We start from the raw sequence: 26,074 nt of genomic DNA, 5'->3' as shown, positions 1-26,074 counted from the left end.
AACCATTTCCCAGCGCTGTTACTTAGTGAGCCCCAAGGCAGCTCTCGGGGCTCACCTGTATGGCACCCGTTTCACCCCATTACTCTGGCTCCAAGGAGGCCCTACAACTCCCAGACTCCTGGTCTCTAAACACACAGCCTTAACACTAAAGATACTGGTGGTGGGGAAAATAAGAAAGGTCCATCTCAAAGGGATCTCTTTCTAATAGAGATTAATTCACAACTTGGTCCTGCTCCTTTGCATCCAATGTAAAACTTTTAGGCGGCATCTGAATATACCTTAATTTGCATGGCCTCTTGGACTATTTAAAAGTGCCGATTCTCTGTTTTTGTGGGTGGTCAATCTAGTTTGGAGGAAATGTCTTCCTTTAAGAATATTAGCTCTGAGGCGCCTGGGTGGCTCAGTTGGGTAAGCATCCAACTTCAGCTCAGCTCATGACCTCAGTTGGTGGGTTTGAGCCCTGTGTGGGGCTCTGTGCTGACAGCTCAGAGCCTGGAGCCTGCTTCAGATTCTGTGTCTCCCTCTCTCTGCCCCTCCCCTATTCATGCTCTGTCTCTAAAATAAAAATAAACATTAAAAAAATTTTTTTTTAAATTAGTTCATCTATAAGGAAGGATAAAACATTGACAACACCCCATGTCAGCGAGGATGTAGACCAACAGTAGCTCTCATTCATGGCTCATGAGAACACAAAATGGTACAGCCACTTTGGAAGACAGTTTGACAGTTTCTTAGAAAACTAAACCTACTTTTGCCATATGATCTGGCAACTGCACCCCTTGGTATTTAACCAAAGGGGTTTAGAACATACACCCCCGCAAAAACCTACACACAAATTTTTATAGCAGCTTTATTTGTAATTGCCAAATAATGAATTGTCCTTCAGCAGGTGAGTGGATAAACAAAATGTAGTACATCCAGACAATGCAATAGTACTCAGTCTAAAAAGAAATGAGCTACCAAGCCATGAAAAGACACGGAGACACCTTCAATGCACATTACTAAGGGAAAAAAGCCAATCGAAAGGCTAAATTCTATATTATTCCAACTCTATGACATTCTGGAAAAGGCAAGACTATGGAAACAATAAAAAGATCAGTGGTTGCCAGGATTGGAAATGGACAGGTGTAATGTCGACAGTTTTTAGGGCAACGAAATACTCTGCATGATACTATGATGGTGGATCTACTTCATACATTTGTCAAAACCCATGGAATGTACAACAGAAAGCAGGAATTGTAAACTACCGACTTGGAATGATTATGATGTGTTTTTTTTTTAATTTTTTTTTTTTCATGGGTGGGTAGGGTAAGGGGAGAGAGAGAGAGAGACAGAGAGAGAAGATCTTAAGCAGGCTCCAACTCAGCACTGAGCTCAACATGGTGCTCGATCCCACAGACTGTGAGATGGTGACCTGAGCCCCAATCAAGAGTCAGATGCTTAACGCACTGAGCCATCCAGGCACCAGGATTATGATATGTTAATGCAGCTTCATCAACTGTAACAAATGTGCCGCTCTGGTTGGGAGTGTTGGTAATGGGCGAGGCTGTGCATGTGTGGGGGAAGGCATTGACGGGAAATCTCTATTTTCTGCTCATTTTGTGAAGTTAAAAAACTGCCTAAAAAATAGCCTGCTATAAAAAAAGGCAGTCTGCATCACTTAATGTGAGCAAGCAAACAAACAAAATATTAATTGCTTCTCATGGCTCATAGCTAAGGCAGACTTAACTCTCAAAATACTCATAGGTCCTACTGTTTCTTAAAAAAATTTTAAATATTTATTTATTCTTTGAGAGAGATAGAGAGAGAGCATGAGCAGGGGAGGAGCAGAGAGAGGAAGACAGAATCCAAAGCAGGCTCCAGGCTCTGAGCAGTCAGCACAAAGCCTGATGTGGGGCTCAAACCCATGAACCACAAGATCATGACCTGAGCCGAAGTTGGATGCTTAACCAACTGAGCCACCCAGGATCCCTGGTCCTACTGTTTTTTTCCTCATGTAAATAAGACCCTTCAGCCTCAGTGCCCTCAATTTTCAATGCCTATAGCTCCTGCCCAAGCTCTAAAAGGTGAAAACATTCTCATACTCCTTCATGTCAATGTGATCATAAACATATTTGATCATAAGTTATTAGCAGGTACTTAGTGAACTCCTGCGTGTCAGGCCCAAACAGTATCACGAGTTCTGGCCACAGCACAGTGAAGGTTGGGGCTGTGGCTCCCAGCACGTATGTGGCCTTCCTAAGGTCACTCACTGGCCAGTGAGCCAAGATATAGCTGGGGCCAGGGTCCCAATCCCTCTGCTTAGTGTAGAAATGTATGATATACTGAAAACGGTGATGGAGAATTTTTAAAACTGTATATCAACCAGTAAGTAACCACAATTTTGAAGAAAATATCCTTACTGTAAAAATCAATGTACAAAAATCAAACAAATGTATAGTGTGTAAAGTATTAAGTTCTTAAAAAATTTTTTTAATGTTAATTTATTTTTGAGAAGGAGAGAGAGAGTGTGAGCAGGGGAGGGGCAGAGAAAAAGGGAGACACAGAATCTGAAGCAGGCTCCAGGCTCTGAGCTGTCAGCACAGAGCCTGATGTGGAGCTTGAACTCGTGAACTGACAGATCATGTCCTGAGCTGAAATCGTATGCTTATCCAACTGAGCCACCCAGACACTCCTGAAAGTGTTAAGTTCTTGATGAAAGCAACTGGAGTGACAGATGCCCAGTTTGCTTGGGACAAGCCTGGTTTATGCCTGCTGTCACGGTATAATTATCGAGTGAGTGTCCTTTGTACTTCCACAAGTGAAATCATCAGAGCTCTGTGGATGACAGCCTGCCTTGCTCTTTCCCCATGGCAATTGTCACTGTTTTGTAGTTTTGTATGTATACTCGGATTTCTTCTTTATACACTATCAATATTTCATGTATAAAAATGGATCTATCCCGGTCTGGTTTTTATTAGCAAGAAGAAGAGTAAGGAACATGCTTCTTCCCCCTCCTTGGAACTCAGCCACCCTGGGCCATCTGGTCTTCTTGATTTAGGGAAGCTGAGTGTCTGCCCTGAGCCTGCCCCTCGTACTGTTCCCCTTCTCTCTGGGTCAGGCCACGGCACACAGGAGCACGCACGTACCATATACAGAGGCCGGCTGCACTGCTGGACGAAGTCCGTGTAGAACACCATAGCGGCCCGTCGTAAAATCCCCAAATCTGCCGATGACACAATTGCACCGTAAGGCTTAGTCAGAGATAGTACAGAATACCCCCATACGACCCAAGACTTTGGGGCTAAGATGATGTCGTCTTCACCTTATAAAATATGGTGGTTTGTACTTATTAGGTCAGCAACAAATGTTCGCTTTAAAAAATGGTGTCTGTGGGACACCCGGATGGCTCTCTCGGTTAAGTGTCCAAATTTGGCTCCGGTCATTGACCTCACAGTTTGTGAGTTTGAGCCCCGCATCAGGCTTGCTACTGTCAGTGCAGGGCCCACTTTGGATCCTCTGTCTTCTTCTCTCTCTGCCCCTTTCCCTCTCTCTCTCAAAAATGAATAAATGTTTAAAAAATAAAAATTAAAGAAAAACAACTGTGCCTGTACATATCCTCATATCCTGATACAGCACAGGATAAAGTGTGCCGTATCCAGGCATCAAACTGCAGAAAAAGGCAAGTGAGGTGGATGCAAGTGGCAAATGCTCACGAATAATTTGGGTGGTTTGGGTGGCCGGCCAGTGCCTCTATCGTCTCCACCAGCTAAGTTCCCCTTTGTCTACAGTTTACTCCAGAGGTGTTTCCTTTATAGCAGAGAGGTTACGGGACCCCTCCAAGTACCTTAAAACATCTGCTCTCTCTAGAGGATGGGGACTCTTAGCTTGTAAAAATTCCAATCTATATTTTTCCATGTGGTTATAAGTCAGCAAGAACTGAGCCAAGGGATACTGAAGTTTACAAAGCATGTTCAAAGAATCTAAACTTGTACTGCAACAGTAATCAAAGGAATGTGAGTTAAGATGGAGGGAAAAAGAAGGGGAAGAATTTTTAAATGCGATCCTTCAGAAGCACAGTATGAAACACAGCACGGGTGTGTGTTACAGTTGTTCTATGAACAGAGTGAAAGTCACAGGTGGAGCTGTGTTTCTGTGAACCGTCTATACTCATAGACATCACAGGCAAGGCTGGGGTCTGCTCAATGCAAGCATTTCGGTGAGAGTGGCCCCCAGCTGTGTTGTGAATGCGATTCTTCCTCACATCTACCCCTAGGAGCAATTTCACCAGAATTCACTAGACCAGATCTACTGAGGGAGGAAGGGGTTGGGACGGGTTCATGCAATAACCCAGAAGAGGCGCAGGGCAGGCTGGGTTGGACTGTGTCCCTTCCTCTGAGCCTCTCTCTGTCCCCCTCCCCGTAAGCTGATTCTGCCCAACCTGGAAGGGATGTTCAGAGAGCCAAGCTGAAAGGATAGCCAGACAGGTCGCTTTGTTAAGAAAACAATCTAGAGGGGCGCCTGGGTGGCTTAGTCGGTTAAGCGTCCGACTTCGCTTAGGTCATGATCTCGCGGTTCGTGGGTTCGAGCCCCGCGTCGGGCTCTGTGCTGACGGCCAGCTCAGAGCCTGGAGCCTGTTTCAGAGTCTGTGACTCCCTCTCTCTCTGACCCTCCCCTGCTCATGCTGTCTCTCTCTCTCTCCTAGAAATAAATAAAACATTAAAAAAAAAAAAAGAAAACAATCTAGAGCCCTGGGAAAGGTGGCTGAACATTACCTGTGTCAGACACATCTGAATCGGTGGGAAGCAGAGAAGAAATGAGAAAAGAAAATGATATAAGAAGGTAGCCAAACAGGTAAACTACTGATCATTTCATTTTTCTCTCAAAATGATGACTTTAATTTTATCTTCCAATTAAAAAAAGTAATGTTTGCTCATCATAAAGAACACAGAATCTTCCTGCCTGTCTCAAACATTCAGACGTTTCCTATTCCTCAAAGAACGAATCAGATTCTGTCACTCCCTATCTCCTTTATGTGCCACTTGCATTTCGCAATCCATTGTCTCTCACAAGCGAACCCTGCCATCGTCTTCTCGGGCTCTGACAGCAAGGTCATGACCCGGGCCAGCAGCTCTCTGGTTTTCTGTCCTCCTTATGAGATGCTCTGCCTCATCACTCCTACTTTTCCTGTGTCCACATTTATTGGCAGGTGTGGCCTCAGGGTCACAGAGAAGGTGTATGTCATTTCAGAAAGCAAAGGCAGCTTGTGAAATGGGCAGAGAGGCTGGTGTTGGCTGAACCACTGTCCATTAACCCAACTTCCTGCCTTGGACTAAATTTAGACGCAATCATCGTCACCATAGAATAGGACATTTTCCTTTTGACTCTGGTAAATCTGTGACCACCTGGGGAAGATTCCCTGGGACTCTTTCACAACTGAAAATACTCAGTTGTGCTATGCACTGGCTGTCTTCCAGTTACCCTTGCAGACCCGTCTGCCACATCTCTGTCCTGCACCAGGCCCAGGAGGCTGACTGTGGGATCAAAGAAGTGGATTTGCCTACTCTCCATGGGTTTGGACAGAGGGAAGCCCCAGTAGGAGACTGGAGGGACCCAGGAAGGAGAGTGAGCTCAGAGTACTTATCCACCTTCTGTCCTCCTGCGAGGTTGCCTTAGACTGGCCGTGTCTTTCAGAGTGACTTCCTCTCCTTCCACATTTTTGGTTACTACTTCCTGTCCTTTGGACTAATGGATATGAAAGCTTCTCTGCTGATTACCCCAGGTTGCCAGACTACCCCTTTCATTCTCCTCTACTGTGACCTTGTCTTAGGAATAGTCGCTTTGTGACTAAATCCGTCATCTTTGTGTGTGACATCTTTTTTCCATTGAGACCCTACAGACTGTTATGTGGTCATAATATAATGCATTACACCTCTCCTTTTTAAGAAGATAAACGAATCCAGTATTGCAAAATTGTGTGGGGCAAAAATGGTATAGATATAGTAAAAACTCCTCTGTGTATTATTAATGGTCACTACTGTTACATACATCTATACTCAAGTTTATTTTTCTAACTCAGGGAGCAACTAGAACAACCATGCTCCAGGTTATTTTCCTTTTCACAGGTGACTTTCTATGCCTTCACTCACCTTCGAATCTGGAGAATGAGGCATCTGACCAGAGCATCAAGCCAAATGCTCTACACAACCCGTTAATGATGCTTCCACTGGGCGACTGGAAGGTACATTGGCTCTGTTACTGCCAAGGGCAAATCTACAGACTGTGCCGCAGGGGAAAACTAAGCTGCCAAAATGAGAAATTGTTTTATTTGGCTTTCTAATCTGAAAGTTACTTGTTCATGTACAGTCACTCTTAGACCTGACTGTATTTTAAAGGCCCTCACTTCCTAGTGAGTGAGGGGCTCTGCTGGGCAAGGGAACACTCCTTCTGGGCCACGTTCTGAATTCCCAGACTCCAGACTTCCCAGAGTCCCCTCGCAGAAACTGCATAGCCCGCTTCCTTAGTCTACCTTTCTGAGGGCCGATGGTACCCCCAGAGCAGGCACCTCTAGGGGCGAGAAGGGACCAGCTGAATGTTGGGCAGGAATATCCATGTACATGCTTGTGAGATCCCTTAAGATGGAGGACAGAGCCAGCAGGGGAAGAAAAGAGGGGCAGGGGCTGGGGACCAGCTCTCCGATGCAGCTATGTTCTGGAGTGTTCTGAGGAACTGACAATTTTAAATGTGAACCTGGACTTTCTAGGTTGTAATGAAAGCATATTATATTTATCAGTTTGTTGGCCTGCCTGCCTTCCTCCCTCCCTTCCTTCTATCTATGTATTTAACAGGTTTTTTTAGCCTGCTTTACAACTTAAAAAAATTTTAGTGCGTTTTTATTTGTAATCTTGCTTTGGGCTCTGCAAATACTAGAGTTCGGCCTATGTTTATATACAATAACTTTTCTTGAAATCTACAAAAGAATATTTAAGTCTGATGTCCTGGATCTTAAGCGGACTGGGGATATTTAAACGCTCTAACATTACTTAAATCTATCTGTTCCCGTGTATGCTGGCTGATGTCAGCAGAGCAGAAGCTGATTTCTGTGGAGCACACGGTGTTCTAATGTGATAGTCACTGGCGGGGGTAGCTCAGCAGGTGTCCTGCCTATTATGATTCATAAGTTTCAAAACATTTCAGTCCCAGAACTTGAAAATAATATAAAATCCATTCTTGATAATGATGTAGCCTGCTTAGAGAAAGGCTCCTTTTAAATGCTACAAACTAAAATCTATCTCTCTAGGAGGAACGGGTGGAGCACTGACCAACCATTCTTTAAGCACACTTTCAAAGTTCTGTGAGTTACAAAGCACTGGGACTCGGAGCGGGAGGTCTGCCTCAGGTCTGAGTATGGCCAGCTTAGTTTCTCAGTTGGAAATAGAACTAGTGGCAATAGCTCATTGTAGTCCTATCCAGGAGAGGACATTATTAAACACCCAGAACTCAGAGCACATGTTCATGATGACCAGCAACACTCCCATTTAGGGTGAGCGAAGACAGTGCTTTCTTGAGGTAAGTTAATCAGTGTGTTAGCATAGAGTAACAGGTGACTCACCTATCTTGAAACGACCCATGTAGTAGATCTGGGTGCTGAGGGCCAGAGACGCCAGGATATGGATTGCAGAGAAGATGACCCAGAACCACAGGTCATTTTTTCCAAACACCTAGGAGTAAAGATGGAGGTTACCTTCATCCAGGGTTTTCCCCACAGAACTCATGAAAATCATTCTCTCATGTATGCATAAGGAGTCCAAAAACGAGCTGTATGTGCATTTTGACCCTCCTCCCCCACAACTCCTGTGAGCTCACAGGGATCATACTGCACCCCAAAAAATAGCTACCTGGCCAAGCAAAAATGGAAGGAGAAAATGGGTGAGGCAACGAACAACTGTTAAGGGGCAATAGGTTTGGAGCTGGGGTCTAATGCTCTTCCAATGACTTCAGACAACAGACACCTGTCCCTGCACATTTAGAAAGTCGCTTCTGCTCTTTTAAGTCTGTGTCTCCCATCAGCTTGAACATCTTTATTCCAATCTCACGTGAGTCAGGTCCCAGCTTTATAATCAAACTCCCCAGGGGTAGTTTTACAGATGCCTATTACATTATTAGAGATAAATAGCTAAGTAACTCAATAAAATGCCCTCAATTGACCCAGAATGGCCATGTGGCAGCAATCAAGGATTGTAATTAATTCAAACCTGTTCCCCTGAGGTCCATCAAACAAAGAGCAAAAAACCTCCCAAGGGGGCACGTTTGGAAAACCAGGCTGAAGGCCATGGGGACGGACGCACCACTCCGAGGACTGTGAGCGTGATGACCACCGCAAAGGAGGCATAGGCAGCGTAGGCGCTGGCATTGATGTCTGGGTGGCGGGTCTGGTAGAGCTTCAGCATGCAGAGGCCAGCGATCATGTACATGAAGGAGGTATCTGAGGGCGCACAGGAGGAGCCGAAACAATCAAGATCCGGTAGGCGGCAGACAATTTCTCTTTAGTCTTGGAAACCCCCCTGTCTTCAGGCCCTAGAATATTTGCTGCCCTCAGTCTGTGTGGAGACCTCCAACATGGCAGCCTCCACAGGCACATTCTCTGGCCAAACCCCACATACTCTGCTTCTAAACCCTTCCAAGGCTATTCCTAGTTCACAGAAGAAAGGTATCTGATGATAGGATAAATAATTGGCTATCCCCACTTGCAGAGGTATTTGCATTTAAATGCTGGTGTGCAACAGCAATAGCAAGAGTCCATACTGGTGACAGTTGGGGCACTATGACCATAGAAAGAATGCTAGGTGGGTGTCGAAGGTCCTTATCTGCGTCCTGAAATATAATCACATTGATTACTCAATGTATAGCTCATATAATTGATTGCTCATATACAGCTTTACAGCCTAGGGATGGAAAACAGCTAGAAATTAAATATGGCTTAGCTGCATGACAGTTATGGAAATGCAAATCGAAACAAGGCCATGTCCCATATTACTCAAGAATGTAGCAAAATATTTAAATGTTTGACTGTAACATGTTAGTGATGATACAGGGAAATGGGAACTCTCAGGCAGCTAATGGGAGTAGGAATTAATACTCTGGAGAAACTTGGAAGTTCTTGGTAAAATGGTGACTGGTAAAAACCAGGTGACTCCAAAATTCTACTTCTAGGTGTCCCTGGGAACGTCTCTCACATGTGCACAAAGAGACGTATGTTAGGGTGTTCACTGTAGCACTGTCTACAATAACACCGTACTGGCAACATCTAAGGGATTGACAAATATGTAGTATACATATTTTTATTACAGAAGATAACCGTCCTTAAAAATGAATGAACTGGATGTCCTTGATTCAATATTCATAAATCTTGAAAACGTGTTGTTGGATGAAAAAATGTGTAGAACATAGTTTGATAAATATTAATTTACTACAAATGTAAAATTTTAAAAACTGTACTGATAAATATCAAATTAGTCAGGCTGTTGCTTCTGGGGAAGGAAGAGGGGGGATAAGTTTGGAAAACAGTTCAAAGGACTCAACTTGGTCACATTTACTTTCTTTCTTCTTCCTTTTTTTTTTTAATTAAGTAGTCTCCATGCCCAACATGGGGCTTGAACTCACAACCCTGATATCAAGCATTGCATGCTCTACTGACTGAGCCAGCCAGGCACTCCACAATGTTTTATTTCTGAAAAAGTAGATTTAAGGCAGATATTTTAAAATGTTGGCATTTGTTCATTCTGAGTGGTGAATGATATTGTTCTCTGTAGTTTTCTCTATTAAAATGTTTCTCATTAAAAAAAATTAAATGTGGCAGAGAATTTCTGTGGTGTTCTGGGCTCACAGACAGAGGCTACAGTACAAACATAAAAATGACAGTTTTTAAAATTCTTATCCTTGAGTGCGGAGGTCACTGTTAATTGCCTACTACTGGCACCTGCTCTTCCCTTTCTCCTTCCTGACAGCATATTAGTAGTAACTCAACTACCTCAGCTCCATTTTTCAATTCAGAAATACATGCCTTTTTAGCCTATTGGTTTCAGCAAAGCTAACCCCACCTGTGGTTCCACAGATGGTTCTCATTGGTCTAAAGATAATTCCCCTCCTTCACCATCATGACTGGTGTCCCAAACCAAGCTTGAGCTAACCAGCACCTACGGAATCATTCTGGAATGGGCTCATGACTATTTAAACTACTGAGGTGTGGAAGAATGTTATCTGGGGGGTTTTGGCAAAGAAGTGTCCTTGCTCTTAAATGAAGGCTCCTGGAAATCAACTTGCTGCATCCGCCAGGCATCATGAGGTAGATAGAGACAGGAAGCCAGGACCCGCTGTAGCTATTTTTACCACAGTGAGTTTCCTGATAGCCTGAGGATAAAATCAGCCTATAGGCTGGGCACAACCCAAGGGATTACAGAGAATTGGAGTCAGAGCCACCAGATAAATCAACTGGAAGCTCTTTCCACCTTTGGACTTTCAGAAGGTGAACTAATAATTGTTCTTATTATTTAATCCAGTTGAATTGGGCTTTCTATTATTTTCAACCCAAAGCAGTCTAACTACTAAGTTAGGCCAAATTATACTGAGGGAACTTTCCAGATGTCTATTGGTGGATTCTATCTGTCCTGCTGCCTAATGCTTGGCCCATTGCCCACCTGCACATTTATCTAGCCATGAGATCATCATTCACTGTTGAGTGTTTTCTTATCTGAAGGATGGTCAGAGAGAAAAAAATGGTACAACATGTAGAAACCATGCCCTGGGGGGAGGTGCCCTTGAATCAACGTTAGCTCACATAAAATATCATTTAATTCTTGCATGCATGACCTTGGCATTTTGTGAAGGGTCCCAGGACAAGAGTCCCATAACATAAATCTGTGGGGTTGATATAAATTCTAATTACCAAATTGGAAGTTGGAGTAATTAGGGCAGACGTGGTAACAAGCACTGAGCACTCCTTCCATCATCAATGCGATGCCCATAGCATAGAAAACACCAAAGTGTTTAGGAATTCCATACTCCTGAAAAAGGAGAAAGTGTGGTCAGTGGAAAGACACCAATTGGTGACAGAGCCACAGAATCTGGAAACCCAAGCTTCTGGCCTCCTGTTGTTCATTTAACCCATCACCACACCATCAAGCCAGACATCCCTCCCCTTTGCAGATGCTGCTTGGAACCATGACCCTGCCTAGCTCCCATATCCAATTTACCCTCCCTTTCCTCACCATGGCAAAGATATCCTTGGCTTCTAGGGCTCTGCGATGGAGAATGTCTCGGCGCAAGACTATCAGCAGGAAGAGGAAGCCCAGGAGCACGTGGCCCAGGTTACTGAGAATGTTGTTGAAGGCACTAAGGGATGAGAAGGAAACCACGAGAGAGTCAAGGTGATCCAAGAGATTCAGAGAATGAAAGAATGCTTGAAAGCGAGTACACTCAGCAATCCATGTTTTCTACCTGGACTTTTCATAAGATTTCAGGACTGGCAAGTTATGTGAGATCATCTTTAACCTTACTCCTTTACTTTAGGATGCCTAACCTATGACCACGTGTCCATTTCCTCCCTTGGAGGCCTGTGTGGCTTCCCTAGCATTCACCCAATCCTCTCTTATCCTGACGGCACTAGCATGGAATGAACCCCAGGAAACAGAGCTGCTCCAAAGATGGACAGTTTGGCCAAGTGTTTCAGCTACACTGTGAGAAGGAATTCTCATAGATGGACCCATGCCATGTGTGTCAATATTCAGCTCTGTAACGGTGACATGTCAGCCAGTCATGGCCAGCTGCTTTATTTCAGGAAACTGAGGCTGGTTCAGTTCTGAAACAGAAAGCCTGTTCTTTCCACTTCACCATGTTCTGGCGGCTAGAGGGTGGCCTTGTAGGCAGCAGGCCTGGGTTCAAGTCCTGGAGTCACTAATAGTTGAGGGACCTTCTGCAAGTTCTTTTCTAAGCCTTTGTGTCTTCATCTGAAGATGGGAGTAATGCTATTCCTACCTATCTCATGAGGTTGCTCAGTGGATTAACATATGAGCAGCTCATGTCCATGTGTGAGTGTCATCACAGCTAGGACCCAATGTCTTCAAAAAGGTCCCTGCACTCTTCTCAGCTGTTATTCTTAGGAATGTTTCCTGAGGCCCCATACAGGAATGAGAGGAAGGTATCTGCTCTCAACTTCTTGATTTCATCCCTCCTTACCCTTGACCAGGGCAGTCATCCATGGTTGTTTTTAGTATTTTTTTAAATGTTTATTTATTTATTTTGAGAGAGAGAAAGAGACAGAGACAGAGACAGAGAGACAGAGAACAAGTCAGGGCAGAGCAGAGAGAGAGGGAGGGAGACAGAGAATCCCAAGCAGGTTCCGCAGCTGTCAGTGCAGAGCCCAACATGGGGCTCGAACTCCTGAATGGTGAGATCATGACCTGAGCTGAAACCAAGAGTGGAACGATTAACAGACTGAGCCACCCTGTGTTCAATGTTTTTAAAAATTGAAATTGCATCACACAGACAGGAATCTCTAAATGCCTCAGGGGCAACCAGAGGACAGGCCTCACCTCAGGACGCCCAATGGGTGAGCACAGAGGAAGTTGTAGTAACAGATGTCCTGGTTGCCGGTGACATTCACCACCTGCAAAATGAAGAGTGAGAAGAGGAGATGCTCCACTGAGCCCAGCCTGAAACCACAAAAGGGAGGCACTGCTCACAGCGATTTACCATATAATCAGTGTTCCTTCTCAGTAGGGGATGGGTCATTTTCTGCCACCTTTACACAGCACAGGCTAATTAGGGCTGTCAGGATACGTTCTATTTTCTAGATGCATGTTGGGAGGGTATGGAGCTGTCCCATTCTCTGTGTGGGAGTGATAACCACAGGGCAGGTGGACAGGAGGAACTATATGTTCAGTTTCCCATTTTTCTCACCATCTCTATCATTAAGAACCTTCCTAGACCACAGCGCAGCTGTATCTCCTGACAGGGCCCTGGAGTAGTAAGAGAGTATGGAGATTATAACTGTGGGGCCCAAATCTCATAAAAGTCCTTGTCCTCCTCACATAGTAAGTAGGGAACTGGCTGAATTATTAGGCCAATGGCTTCCATACTTGGCTGTACATTGGGATTATTGGGGTCTAATCAGTACTGATGCTTGGTTCTACTCTGAGGGACTTGGATCTAATTTGGTGTAGGGTACAGCGGGCGCACTGGGGTTTCAAAACTCCCCAGGTGATTTTAATGCACAGCAAAGTGTGAGAGTCACTGCATTAGAAACACCATCAGCCTCTCGTGCTTTCTAGATAGGCTTTCTTATGTATAACAAATGCTAGAGAAGGTCATTTGTGATCTGGACCCCAAGGTTCTATGAAGGCACAATGGGGATTCTCAAGGTGTTTTGATTATTATCTTTATTTGTTTTTACTTTTAGCTCTTATTTTATATTTTCTTAATTTCTTATCTTCTTAGCTTTGTAAAGCTGTTTTTGGTTTTATAAAAAATACCCTCAACAAGAGGGCACAGGCTAAATTAGATACCAGGTTTCTAATTTAGGAACTTTACTCATTACCCTTTGATAATCAAAGTTCAGACTGGTAAATAACAGATATAGTCGATAGATATTATGACTGAATGAGCTTAAGGTAATAATTTGAGCTTGGTAGACAAAATAATAGGAGGTCCCAGGCTCCTCTGTGATAGAACAATTGAGAACTAGATGTAAAGTTTCATCGAAGATGAAGCAATGGAGAAGCCCAATTTGAAGACAAAATCAGAAGTTAATTCTTGGACTGAGATCAAGTTATATATACCTTTCTCTGTAAGTCATAGCAAAGCTCTCTCCCTGCAGTACAAAAGCTGGGGTTCCGGGGTTCTGGGCAATACTCACTGTCTGGTAGGTGATGACCAACTGGATCACAGGCAGTGCGTAAAACACAGCGATGGTGATGATGTTCCTAAGTAGGCAGAAAGACCCGGAAATAGTTATATCCAAATTAAGAATGGAATTTTTGCTCAGTGTTTTAATATAAGAACCCTTCTACTCCATAACTCTCCAGTTAACTTGCAAAAGTAATTAAAAACTGATTATGCAGTTCCTGCTTCTCCAGCCTCCCACTTCTACAAACCCTGAAAACTGTAAATGATACTTCTTCTGTTTTAACCAAATTAGTAATAAGGGCCTATTTCTTTAGAATGTTTTAGATTAAAAGTGATCAGAGTGCAAGTAATGGGAGATGGATCACATGAAAGGGTATGGCTCTCGTAGGTACCTCTTAGTTCCAACTAATGGTCCCACTATGAAATGCCATGGGACCCCCACTGGTCCCTTGGTTCCCTCAAATATCTGTATCCAAGTAAAAGGGCGTCCTTCCAGAGGAAAAAAATGGAAAGAGCTATCACAGCATCAGCCTGGGATTTCTGAGGGGAGAGGGGTCCCCTGCCAGGCAGCTCAGCCTCTTGGCTCTGAGAGAGGCTGCAACTGGGTGCTTGATGATCAAGGGTCTATTTACCACCGGATGTGGTATCATTTCCTCTCAGTATGGTTCCCAGTTACTCTGAGATGCTGTAGACATCTAGTCCCTGAAGCCACTGGCTCTTGCAAGAGCAAGGCTGAGTGAGAAGAGGAAATGGCTTCAGTTTAGTGTGTCTTTTGGACGATAGTGACATGTTATTGTTAGGCTGCCTTCCTGGAAATGGATTGAGTGTGTTCCCTAAACATATGGGATTCGACCACTATTCTTAGGATTTTTTTAAAACACTACGAATTTTTTTCATGTTTTTAAAATTATTTTATTATTTGTAATATTTTATTTAGATCCAAGTTAGTTAACTTATGGTGTAGCAATGATTTCAGGAGTAAAATTTAGTGGTCCGTCACTTACATATATAACACCCAGTGCTCATCCCAACAAGTGTCCTTCTTAGTGCCCATCCCCCCACTCTACTGCCATTCTTATTTTTACTTTGTGTGTATTAAATTTAGGGCTGGCTGCCTTTGTAGTTTTGTTTTGTTTTGTTTTGTTTTTCTTATAGAATGTGGTATGAATCCTTGAAGCATCTATACCTCTGCCTCGTTAAACAGAAAGGTGTCCCATAAGTGATCGCAGTTTTTACTAAGAAAATTTTCATTTTACTTAAGGGAACCATGGCCCTAATGGCCCCCTACTCACCAGAAATAAATCTTATATTTTTTGCTGACAATCCTCCGGTCCTTCCTGGACAGATCTGACAGGTAAAGGAACATCTAAGATATCAAATAAAGAAAGAATGCAAAGTGTACTTGGCTTTTTTTGCAGAAGACACAAAGGAAAACTTCATAAATGCTCAATCCAATCCATTGCTAGAGATTCAAATTATTTAATAAAGCTTTTCTTTCAATTTTGTTTTTCCCAGAATACCTTAATGCAAATCCTAGTATTTTCTCTGAAATAGTAAGAATTGGCTGATACAGAAAAACCTGTAGAGAGTCTCAACTGTTTCTTACATCTCAGGAACTGGTTTCACTGTTTTCAGAGAGGTCTGCTGTGTGCCTCGAATCATAGGATTGAAACTGTGCAGTCCACTTTCATATCCCTTACTGGATATGACACAACATAGTAAATATATGCCAAAAAGAGATGAGCTTTATTCCTGAAGGATGAAAGCTACAGAACCAGGAAGTTTTGCCAGGCATACCCCTCAGAGAATCTTTTCTTTCATCTGGGTTGGGATCCACTTCAGACACTGAGTATTTCTTTTTAAGTTTTATTTATTTAAGTGATCTCTACACCCAACGTGGGGCTTGAACTTACAACCCAGAGATCAAGAGTCACGTGTGTTACCGACTGAGCCAGCCAGGCACCCCCAGGCCCTGAGTGTTTCAATGCACTGTTCTCCTTCATGCTCTCACTTTCTTCCTCCAGAAAGCAGTACTAATTAGCAGGGTATTGCTTTTAGTCTGTAGTTATAGTTTATCTAAAAAGCCCTCAGGGATATATGGTTTCCCTTGAAGGGAAAAATCAAAGGAAACTGAGACTTCGCTGAAGGTGTATTTGACTGTTGAACGTTCCGCCCTTGCCAAGAGGACGGCCAGGCAGAGGTACCTTGGTCCGGATCACGTTCTTATCACTCTCAATGTCTGGCATGGTGTCGAAGTCACTCTCCTCCACAGAGCTGTCTGTGTCCGACTGGCATGGCTGCCCACCATCGGAGGAGGACATCTGCCTGGCGGGACTGGAGCTTGACTCCCCTGAAAGAGAGAAAACTCATCTACTTTCCCAAGCTAGGAAGAACGCATGCAGCCCATTCCTCTCTGCGAAACGCGGTGCTGACTCATTCTTGAAGATGCTGTGTTGGTAAAAACGAACTCCTTACCCACAGCACATGTTCTTTCTCTCCATTCCTCCTCAATGGACTTCTATGTTGCCTCTTCTCCTATGTTTATATTTAAATTGTCTATTTCTATGGCTGAATACATATTAAGAACATAAAGGCATCTGCTCTGTTAACTATTTGGATGCAAAATTAAGGTTATGCTTATATGTCATGTTTCATATTTTAAAATATGAACATAAATATATAAACATACGCATGCACAGTTATGTATAGCATCTACCGTGGAAGCACACACATATCCAGCAGCTATACATTGCTCGTGGGTAAAGTATTTGTACACCGAAACCCCCCACATGCCGCATCTATGATTATATAATGAGAACAACACTCTGAGGAAGAATCCTTGTGTTCTCATGAATGTTTCCCAGAGCAGATGGGAATTTTTGCAGCTTGACGAGCACATGAGCTGAGCCTACCTTCCGCTTTATTTCTTCTGTTCAGTTAGTTAAAAAAAAAAAAAAAATCCTCTTCCTGCAGAGCCAGAAATAAGTAGCCTGCAGGAAGCCCACATGCTTCTCAAAGTTACAGTACACCAGAGCAGGAAGAAGGACTCCAGCCCTTCTCCCTGACATTTTAGGCAAACCATTCACAGACCCACGGGAATTCTGTCTCTTTCAGGCCACGCAATGAACACTGAGGGGTCGCCATGTGAATGACTAGGTTCAACTATGAAGTTAGCCAAAGTGAAAGATTGTTGGGCTACGGCCACGTTCACCTGCAGCACAGCCTTAGTCTTCTGATCGCCCTTACTCCACTGAAACCTGAGAATGAAAGAGCTCGTCAATTGATTTCGGGCTCCCTGACACCGACTCTGACACACCGTTCATGCCCCAAACTAGGCTGGGTATGAAAAAATCCCCACGGGGACTTTGGGAGTTGATGGCAACCATGGGAGGGAATTCTGCTCAAGTGTGGTTAGCTCGGAATAACAAACTGGAGAAGGTTAGAGCTGAGAGACTTCTTCCAGCTCTTCTAACCAATTCCTCTTATAAAGAGAAGACAATCTTATATGATAACTGCCTTGCCCACTCGCACAGTTAATAATGGCTGGAGGGTCCTTTTTATCCTATTCTCTGGAGAATTAGGAAATACTTCAATGAATGGACTCGTAGTAGGAAATACCTATTGCCCCATAATTGCTCCCTTCAGGGGTGCTGGCAGCAATGGGATGTGACGCCACCATATTTCCAGAGCCTGTTAAAAAAAAAGCAAATACTTCATGTCCAGTTGCTAAAACACAACAACACAACTCTAAGTAGCTTGAATCATCAGTCCATCACATTTTAAAGTTGGTTTTCCTTTTACTCTAAGACTCCCTAAACTGTGACCTGCAGGCAAAATCTAGCCTGCTGCTGATTTTTGTATAGCCCTTGAACTAAGAATGGTTTTAAAATGTGAGACAGGAAACCATCAATGATGTGGATGGAAGTAGAGTGTATTATGGTAAGTGAAATAAGTCAGTCACAGAAAGACAAATACCATACGATTTCATTCATATGTGGAATTTAAGAAACAAAACAGATGAACGTAAGGGAAGGGAAGGAAAAATAAAATAGGATAAAAACAGAGAGGGAGGCAAACCATAAGAGACTCTTTACTATAGAGAACAAACTGAGGGTTGCTGGAGCGGGGGTGGGTGGGGGGATGAGTTAAATGGGTGATGGGCATTAAGAAGGGCACTTGCTGGGATGAGCACTGGGTGTTGTATGCAAGTGCTCAATCACTAAATTCTACTCCTGAAACCAATACTACAGTGTATGTTAACTAACCTAAATTTAGGTAGAATCTTGGAAAGAAAAAAAATGAATAAACATTTTAAATGGTTAGGGAAAGAAATCAAAAGATTTCATGACAGGTTAAAAATTACATGAGCTTGGGGCGCCTGGGTGGCTTAGTCGGTTAAGCATCCGACTTTCGCTTAGGTCATGATCTCGCGGTTCGTGGGTTCGAGCCCCGCGTCGGGCTCTGTGCTGACTGCCAGCTCAGAGCCTGGAGCCTATTTCAGAGTCTGTGTCTCCCTCTCTCTCTCTCTGACCTTCCCCTGCTCACGCTGTCTCTCTCTCCCTCTCTCTCCTAGAAATAAATAAAAATATTTAAAAAAAAAATTACATGAGCTTCAGATTTCAGTATTCATACCTAAAGTCTTATTGAAACACAGCCACAGCCATTTGGATATGTCTATGGCTGCTTTTGGCCAGAGTAGCAGAGTTAAGCAGTTGTGACAGAGACGATATGGCCCTGTGAAGTTTACCATCTTTGCTATTTGGCACTCTACCGAGAAAAAAATCTGGTTCCTGCCTGAAAGTATTGCAGAATTACAAGAACAAAGAAGCCCAGGTCCTGAAATCGCCTTGAAGAAGGCCACTACTGAACAGAAACACTGAAGTCTATGTCTATCATTAAACCACTGTAATTTGGAGGTTCTTAAAATAGCATTTAGCAGTACCTTAACTATTGGCAGGATAAGTCCAGATAGGGAGGAAATGACCGCACTCCTTGGAGCAATAGATGGTGAAAACTAAACTGAGGATATGGAAGAATATGAGATATCTTGGAAGAGATTTCTGTATCTGTTGCCAACTGTTTGTTGGCAGTGAGAGAAAAATGGAGGAAAAAATGCTCCTCAAGCTTTTCCATTGAAAGCAGTGCTTGTAGCACAGGGAGTGAACTCATCCCTCTGTGTTTGCGCTGTCACCTGGAGCCAGGCCACCACCAGTATCAGAGAAAAACATCTCCCGACCTTCTCCTTGGTTATCAGGCAAGATATTGTTATTGAGTTTATCCACCTGTGAGGATTAAGCGGAGCTGAACATGGAGGGGAGAAACCACAAATAAGCAGGGTATCTAGGCAGTTTCCTTTGACTCCGTCTTCAGGCTACCGTATTTCCAGGAACCACACTCATCCAGAGAGATGCTTGGGAATGTTTCTTTACTGCCTCCTGAGCTTTATCAAGGATCTGGAATATTGTCAGGCTGGTGGACATTTCAATACACTATCTTCCTTCTGAGATGAGGTTGCTTGTATCACATTACAGGCAGAAAGGTCTGTGTGTTACCTGGTCAGTCTCGTACACTGCTGCAGAGAAATGTATTTTCAGTGAAGACACATAACTGAGGATATGCTCTGATACCCTCCCTGTAAATGTTTTTCTTCATTGAAAATACAGTTTGTTACAGCTTGCGTTCACGCTGCAGTACGTAACATTGCGCAACAGCACCAAAAGCCTCAAACAGTTCATCATTTGTCACAGCCAACTCCCCACAGCCAGTTCTCAAACTTCCTTTCACTGGTGGGCAGTAAAACCATTCACAGTTCTGCAAGCCAATTTGTAGGCTTTATCCTAGTTTTTACTTTTTGTATCCATTCATTTCCTTCATGAAGAAAAAGATTTAAGGCGCGCCTCCGGGGACTCAGTCAGTTAAGCATCTCACTCTTGATTTTGGCTCAGGTCAAGGTCTCACAGGTTCATGAGTTCGAGCCCCGTGTCTGCTTGGGATTCTCTCTCCTCTTTCTGCCCTTCCCTTGCTCACACTCTGGCTCTCTCTCTCAAAATAAATAAACTTAAGAAACGAAAAGATTTAAATCCCAAGGTCCAAATATTTAGCCAGGTGATGAGAGATGGCGTTGGAGACTCAACTTCCTTCCTCCTTTTGGTAGCTTAGCCAAGAGCCAGCTCAGCTGCGAAGCACGGCCGTTAGCTAATGCAGCATTCCTGGCCCGCGAGGGTGTCCCGGGCCTCACATGCAGGCTCCCTGGCACTGTTCCTAGGCCTGCAGATTCCTGGACAGATTCCTCATCACTTCAAGAAATCAGATGTTCCCTGGCCTTTCTTAGGCTCACCTGTAAATATGGAACACGGTTTCAGCACCATCTTTGTCTTTCATCCAACTCTGAGGTAAAGAAACAGGTTGTTTTCAGACTCTTAAGTATGAGAATTAAATTCTTTGGGCACAATAGTAACGTCTGTGGAAATGAGTACAGTTTGAATGGCTCCTTGTCCTAGGAGAGATTTGGCCGTAGTTACAGCACCGAGCTTTGCTGCTGCTACTATCGACTAAAACAAGTACTACTTACTATTATCACCACCACTAGTACTGCTACAATAAGTAATGCTCCCACTGGTATTACTACTGCTGTGGTTGGTGATGCTATTACTACTATCACTACTACTACTACCGCTACTGCTACTAGTGGTGAATGTTTATTGAGAACTTACTGCATGACAGACAGACACCCTTTTAAGTTCTTTGCAAGAATTTACTCTTTTAATTTTTCTTTTTTTTTAAATGTTTTTTTAATGTTTTTATTTATTTCTAGGAGAGAGAGAGACAGTGTGAGCAGGGGAGGGTCAGAGAGAGAGGGAGTCACAGACTGAAACAGGCTCCAGGCTCTGAGCTGGCAGTCAGCAGAGAGCCCGATGCGGGGCTCGAACCCACGAACCATGAGATCATGACCTAAGCGAAAGTCAGACGCTTAACCGACTAAGCCACCCAGGCGCCCCTACTCTTTTAATTTTTCAATAGCCCAATGAGGTGGGTACTATTATCACCATTTAAAATTTCTTTTCAATATTTATTTTTGAGAGAAAGAGAGCACAAGCAGGGTAGAGGCAGACAGAGAGAGTCCGAAGCAGGCTCCAGGCTCTGAGCTGTCAGCACAGCGGGGCTCCAACCCACCCAGGAGCCTTGAGATCATGACCTGAGCTGAAGTCAGACACTTAACTGACTGAACCACCCAAGTGTCTCATCACCATTTTAAAATAACAAAAGAGAGGCACTGAGAGATCAAGTAATTAGTCCAGAGTCCTTCAGGTAGTGGATGAAGAGTAGTTCGTGTATTAGTTTTAGTTAAAACTTATCTTCTTTTTATTTATTCATTTATTTATTATTGTTTTTTAATGTTTATTTTTATTTATTTTGAGAGAGAGCATGAGTGTGGGAGGAGCAGAGAGAGAGAGAGAGAGAGAGAGAATCCCAAGCAGTCTCTGTGCTGTTAGCACAGAGCCCAACACGGGGCTCAAATCCGCAAACCCTGAGATCATGCAAGACCTGAGCAGAAACCAAGGACACTTAACTAACTAAGCCACCCAGTTGCTCCAAAACTTATCTTCTTCACTGAAAAATAAGGAAGATAGGGATTTTCTTCCAAAATATGAATAACTGGAAGCAAGCATGTTACTTTCATGGAGTGTTGAAAATTATCTTTCAGAAAACACACAAGGTTGAGACCTATTTGCATCTCCACTATAATAAGCTGATACTTTAAAGAAGCATCTAAGGGCAAAATTTGCTTTTAAGGTTGCCTGCTGCTGCTTACCAATGATTTTCTATTGGGTCATTTCCCTCAGTGTCTTCTGCATTTGTCTCTTTTCAAGCTTAAGCTCCCTCTTTTTAAAGTTTTTAATTTGGGGAGCCTGGGTGGCTTGGTTGGTTTAGCGTCTGACTTCAGCTCAGGTCATGATCTCATGGTCCATGAGTTCGAGCCCCACATCAGGCTGTGTGCTGCCAACTCAGAGCCTGGAGCCTGCTTCAGAGTCTGTGTCTCCCTCTCTTTCTGCCCCTCCCCTGCTCATGCTGTCTCTCAAAAATAAATGTAAAAAAAATTTTTTTTAAATAAAGTTTTAAATTCAAGTGTAATTAACATACAGTGTTATTGGTTCAGGTGTACACCATGATTGAACAATTCTGTACATTTCTCAGTGCTTATCCTAAGTGTACTCTTAATCCCCATCACCTATTTCACCTGAAACCCCTCATCTCCCCTCTGGCAACCACCAGTTTCTTTTCTGTATTTAGAAGTCTGGGTTCTTGGGGCGCCCAGGTGGCTTAGTCGGTTAAGCTTCCGACTTTCGCTCAGGTCATGATCTCGCGGTTTGTGGGTTCGAGCCCCGCGTCGGGCTGTGTGCTGACTGTCAGCTCAGAGCCTGGAGCCTGTTTCAGAGTCTGTGACTCTCTCTCTCTGACCCTCCCCTGCTCACGCTGTCTCTCTCTCTCTCTCTCTCTCTCTCCTAGAAATAAATAAAACATTAAAAAAAAATTAAAAAAAAAAAGAAGTCTGGGTTCTTTTTTAATTTGTCTTTTTTCTTTGTTCTTTTGTTTCTTAAATTCCACATATGAATGAAATCATATGGTACTTATTTTCCTCTGATTGACTTATTTCACTTAGCATCATGCCCTCTAGTTCCATCCATATTCTTGTAAATGGCAAGATTTAATTCTTTTTTATGGTAATATTCTATTACACAGACACAGACACGCACCAAATCTTCTTCATCCATTCATCTACTGATGGAAACTTGGGCTGCTTCCATAATTTGGCTATGTAAATAATGTTGCAAGAAATATAGGGGTGCCTGTATCTTTTTGAATTTGTGCTTTTGTTTTCTTTGGATAAATACCCAGTAGTGGAATTACTGGATTATAAGGTAATTCTATTTTTAAATTTAAAAAATGTCAATATTTATTTATTTTTGAGAAAGAGAGAGTGTGTTTGTAAGCAGGAGATGGGCAGAGAGAGAGGGAGACACAAACTCTGAAGCAGGCTCCAGGCTCTGAGCTGTCAGCACAGAGCCCAATGCGGGGCTCGAACTCATGAACCATGAGATCATGACCTGAGCCAAAATCAGATGCTTAATCAACTGAGCTACCCAGATGCCCCCCTCTTTTTTTCTATGTTTATTTACTTTTGAGCAAGAGAAAGAGAAGGACAATTGGGGGAGGGACAGAAAGAGAGGGAGATAGAGGATCCAAACCAGGCTCTGCACTGACAGCATAGAGCCTGATGTGGGGCTTGAACCCACCACCCCTGAGATCATGACCTGAGCTGAGGTTGAATGCTCAATTGATTGAGCCACCCAGGTGCCCTGATTTTTTAATTTTTGAGGCACCTCCATACTGTTTTCCACAGTGGCTGCACCAGTTTGTATTCCTACCAACAGTGCATGAGGGTTCCTTTTTCTCCATGTCCTCACCAACACTCGTTATTTCTTGCCTTTTTGATTCTAGCCATTCTGACCGGTGTGAGATGATATCTCATTGTGGTTTTGATTTGCATTTCCCTAAGAATGAGTGGTGTTGAGCATCTTTTCGTGTGTCTGTGGGCCATCTGTATGTTTTGACTGGAGAAACGTCTGTTGATGTCCTCTGCCTATTTTTAAATTGGGTTATTTGGGGTTTTTTGGTGTTGAACTATATAGGTTCTTTATATATTTTGAGTATTAATTTCTTATTGGATGTCATTTGCTAGTATCTTCTCCCATTCAGTAAGTTGTCTTTTTGTTTTGTTGATGGTTTCCTTTGGTGTACAGAAACTTTTTATTTTGGTGCTATCTCAATAGTTTATTTTTGCTTTTGTTTCCCTTGCCTGAGAAGATATAGCTAATGCTGTTAAGGCTGATGTCAAAGAGATTACTGCCTATGTTTTTTTCTAGAAATGTTATGGTTTCAGGTTACACATTTAGATCTTTAATCTATTCTGAGTTTACTTTTGTGTATGGTATAAGAAAATGGCCCAGTTTAATTCTTTTGCATGTAGCTGTCCAGCTTTCCCAAAACTATTAGCTGAAGACATTGTCTTTTTCCCATTGTATATTCTTGCTTTCTTTGCTGTAGATTAATTGACCATAAAAGTGTGGGCTTTCAATCCTGTTCCATTGAACTATGTGTCTATTTTTATGCCAGTACCATACTGTTCTGATCACCATATTTTTGACTTTTTTTTAAAGTTTGTTTATTTATTTTTGAGAAAGAGAGAAAGAGAGAGAGAGAGTGCAAGTAAGGGAAGGGCAGAGAGAGAGGGAGAGAGAAAATCCCAAACAGGACCCTCACAGTCAAGAGTCAAACATGGGGCTTGAACTCATGAACCGTGAGATCATGACTTGTGACCTGAACCAAAATCAAGGGTTGGAGGCTTAACCAACTGAGCCACCGAGATGCCCCTGATTACTACACTTTTACAGTGTATTTTGAAATCTGGGATTGTGATCCCTCCAGTTTTGTTCTTCTTCAAGATTGATTTGGCTATTTGGGGTCTTTTGTGGCTTTATACAAATTTTAGGATTATTTATTCTAGCTCTATGAAAACTACTGTTAGTATTTTGATAGAGATTAAATCTGTAGATACAGGATCTACATTAGATAGAACTTCTACCATTAACCTATGTCTTTACATTATAAAGATGTAATTTCAAAAATAGTAAATATGTAAATAGTAAGTGAAGAATGATACAAAAATCATAAAACCCAGAAATTTTGGCATTTTGGTGTTACTGAGGAGCCTTCTACCACAAGAAGTAGAAGTGTGAGTAGAAGTGTGAGAAAATGCTTGAGTTTGGTTATGGCAGGAGGTTGAAATAGTTAGTGGGAGGCAATTTTTTTGTGGGTATAAACAAAGAAGAAAAAACCCATAAAAGCTAAAATCAAAGCTAGTGAGCAAACAAAAACAATCACTGTTTTTTTAGGTGAAACTTCATTAAAAAGCAAAAGCCAGCTGTGTGAGTCTGTTCAGACTCGGATGTGTCACTGATTTCTGTACTCAGCTCTGGCTCATGACTGAGCAAGCTGTGACTTCGATGTGGTCATGAGCCGTTTTCACTCTGAGGCATCTGCAACATCACCGATTCCAGGATGGACAAGATTTTCACACTGCCAGCACATAAAGAGGTTTTAACTCTGTGGACTTTTATAGGCACTGTTTAAATAAGAGATTGGCCAACAATATTCTAATGTCTAAGACCTTCTCAGAATGCCAAAAACCAAAACACTGGCTCCCAAACTCCAAGCACGCTCCCAGAAGGCGAGTTATATTTATATTTAACTGTATGGTATTTAGAAAGAATTAAACACAAAATATCCGTTTATAGGACAGACCAAGATGTTCTGGCTGTGAATAAGTAAACATATAAAGTTGTGAATGAGCTCATCTTAATGAAGAGAGTTATTCTGGCATCTTTTCCTCTGAGCATGAGCCCTTTGTCATCTGTTTACTTACACTGCATAAGACATGCTTGCATGCTGGTGTTTAGTATTAAATGCCCAACGTGAGGAGAAAAACTTAATCTTGAGCATGTTTCAGCTTTCAGTGATTTCATATTTATATTTATCCTGCCTTCTTCTGTCCCTGGACTCAGGAGGTTGGAAGTTAAAGAGGGAGTCAGAAATGATGTGAACTAGCTGCTGGAAATTTCAGTTTTATGCCAATAGGCTACCTATCCCAACTAGTCTCAACAGATGAGGAGAGAGTTCCAGTCCAAGATGGCGACATCGGAAGACATTGAGCTCACCTCCTCCATGGACACACCAAATCTACACCCATTTATAAAGCAATTCCTCCTGAAGAACCGAGAGCTGCCTGAGTAGCTTCTGGGCAAGTAAAGATAGAGAAAACCACAAGAAAAACAAAGATATGGTAAGGAAGGGTACTATGGGAACTAAGTGGTAGGTACCATGAGCAGATCTGTCTACCTCAGGGTGCTGACAAAAGCTATGGTTTAAAAGGGCAACTAGGGGCACCTGGGCAGCTCAATTGGTTGGGTGTCAGACTCTTGGTCTCGGCTCAGGTCATGACCTCATGGTTTGTGGATCTGAGCCTGAGTTGGGCTCTGCGCTGACAGCTCTGAGCCTGCATGGGATTGTCTTTCTTCCTCTCTGGCCCTCCCCTGTTCACATGCGTGCACCTTGTCCCTCTCAAAACCAATAA

The 26,074-nt window shown here is 43.0% G+C and overlaps 1 protein-coding gene across 2 annotated transcripts in view; it reads right to left on the bottom strand.

Annotated features, from left to right (window-relative positions):
• SIDT1 (SID1 transmembrane family member 1) overlaps positions 1–26,074 on the bottom strand; it is a 100,588-nt gene that overhangs the window by 8,464 nt on the left and 66,050 nt on the right. The window contains exons 11-21 of one of the 2 annotated variants that reach the window (XM_039256638.1): positions 17,500–17,571; positions 16,086–16,231; positions 15,174–15,247; positions 13,892–13,958; positions 12,570–12,643; positions 11,247–11,370; positions 10,925–11,042; positions 8,328–8,464; positions 7,592–7,700; positions 4,755–4,769; positions 3,129–3,205 (exon numbers count right to left, since the gene is read on the bottom strand). In XM_039256638.1, the coding sequence (XP_039112569.1) occupies positions 3,129–3,205; positions 4,755–4,769; positions 7,592–7,700; positions 8,328–8,464; positions 10,925–11,042; positions 11,247–11,370; positions 12,570–12,643; positions 13,892–13,958; positions 15,174–15,247; positions 16,086–16,231; positions 17,500–17,571 (1,013 nt within the window). The remainder of the gene's footprint in view (positions 1–3,128; positions 3,206–4,754; positions 4,770–7,591; positions 7,701–8,327; positions 8,465–10,924; positions 11,043–11,246; positions 11,371–12,569; positions 12,644–13,891; positions 13,959–15,173; positions 15,248–16,085; positions 16,232–17,499; positions 17,572–26,074) is intronic. The other variant, XM_039256637.1, reaches the window with a different exon arrangement.

Source organism: Hyaena hyaena, unplaced genomic scaffold (genome assembly GCF_003009895.1).
Source record: "Hyaena hyaena isolate Hyena2069 unplaced genomic scaffold, ASM300989v1 scaffold_582, whole genome shotgun sequence".
Lineage (NCBI taxonomy): Eukaryota > Metazoa > Chordata > Mammalia > Carnivora > Hyaenidae > Hyaena > Hyaena hyaena.
The sequence above is the reverse complement of the archived record's forward strand: the minus strand, read 5'-3'. Positions and strand labels throughout refer to the sequence as shown.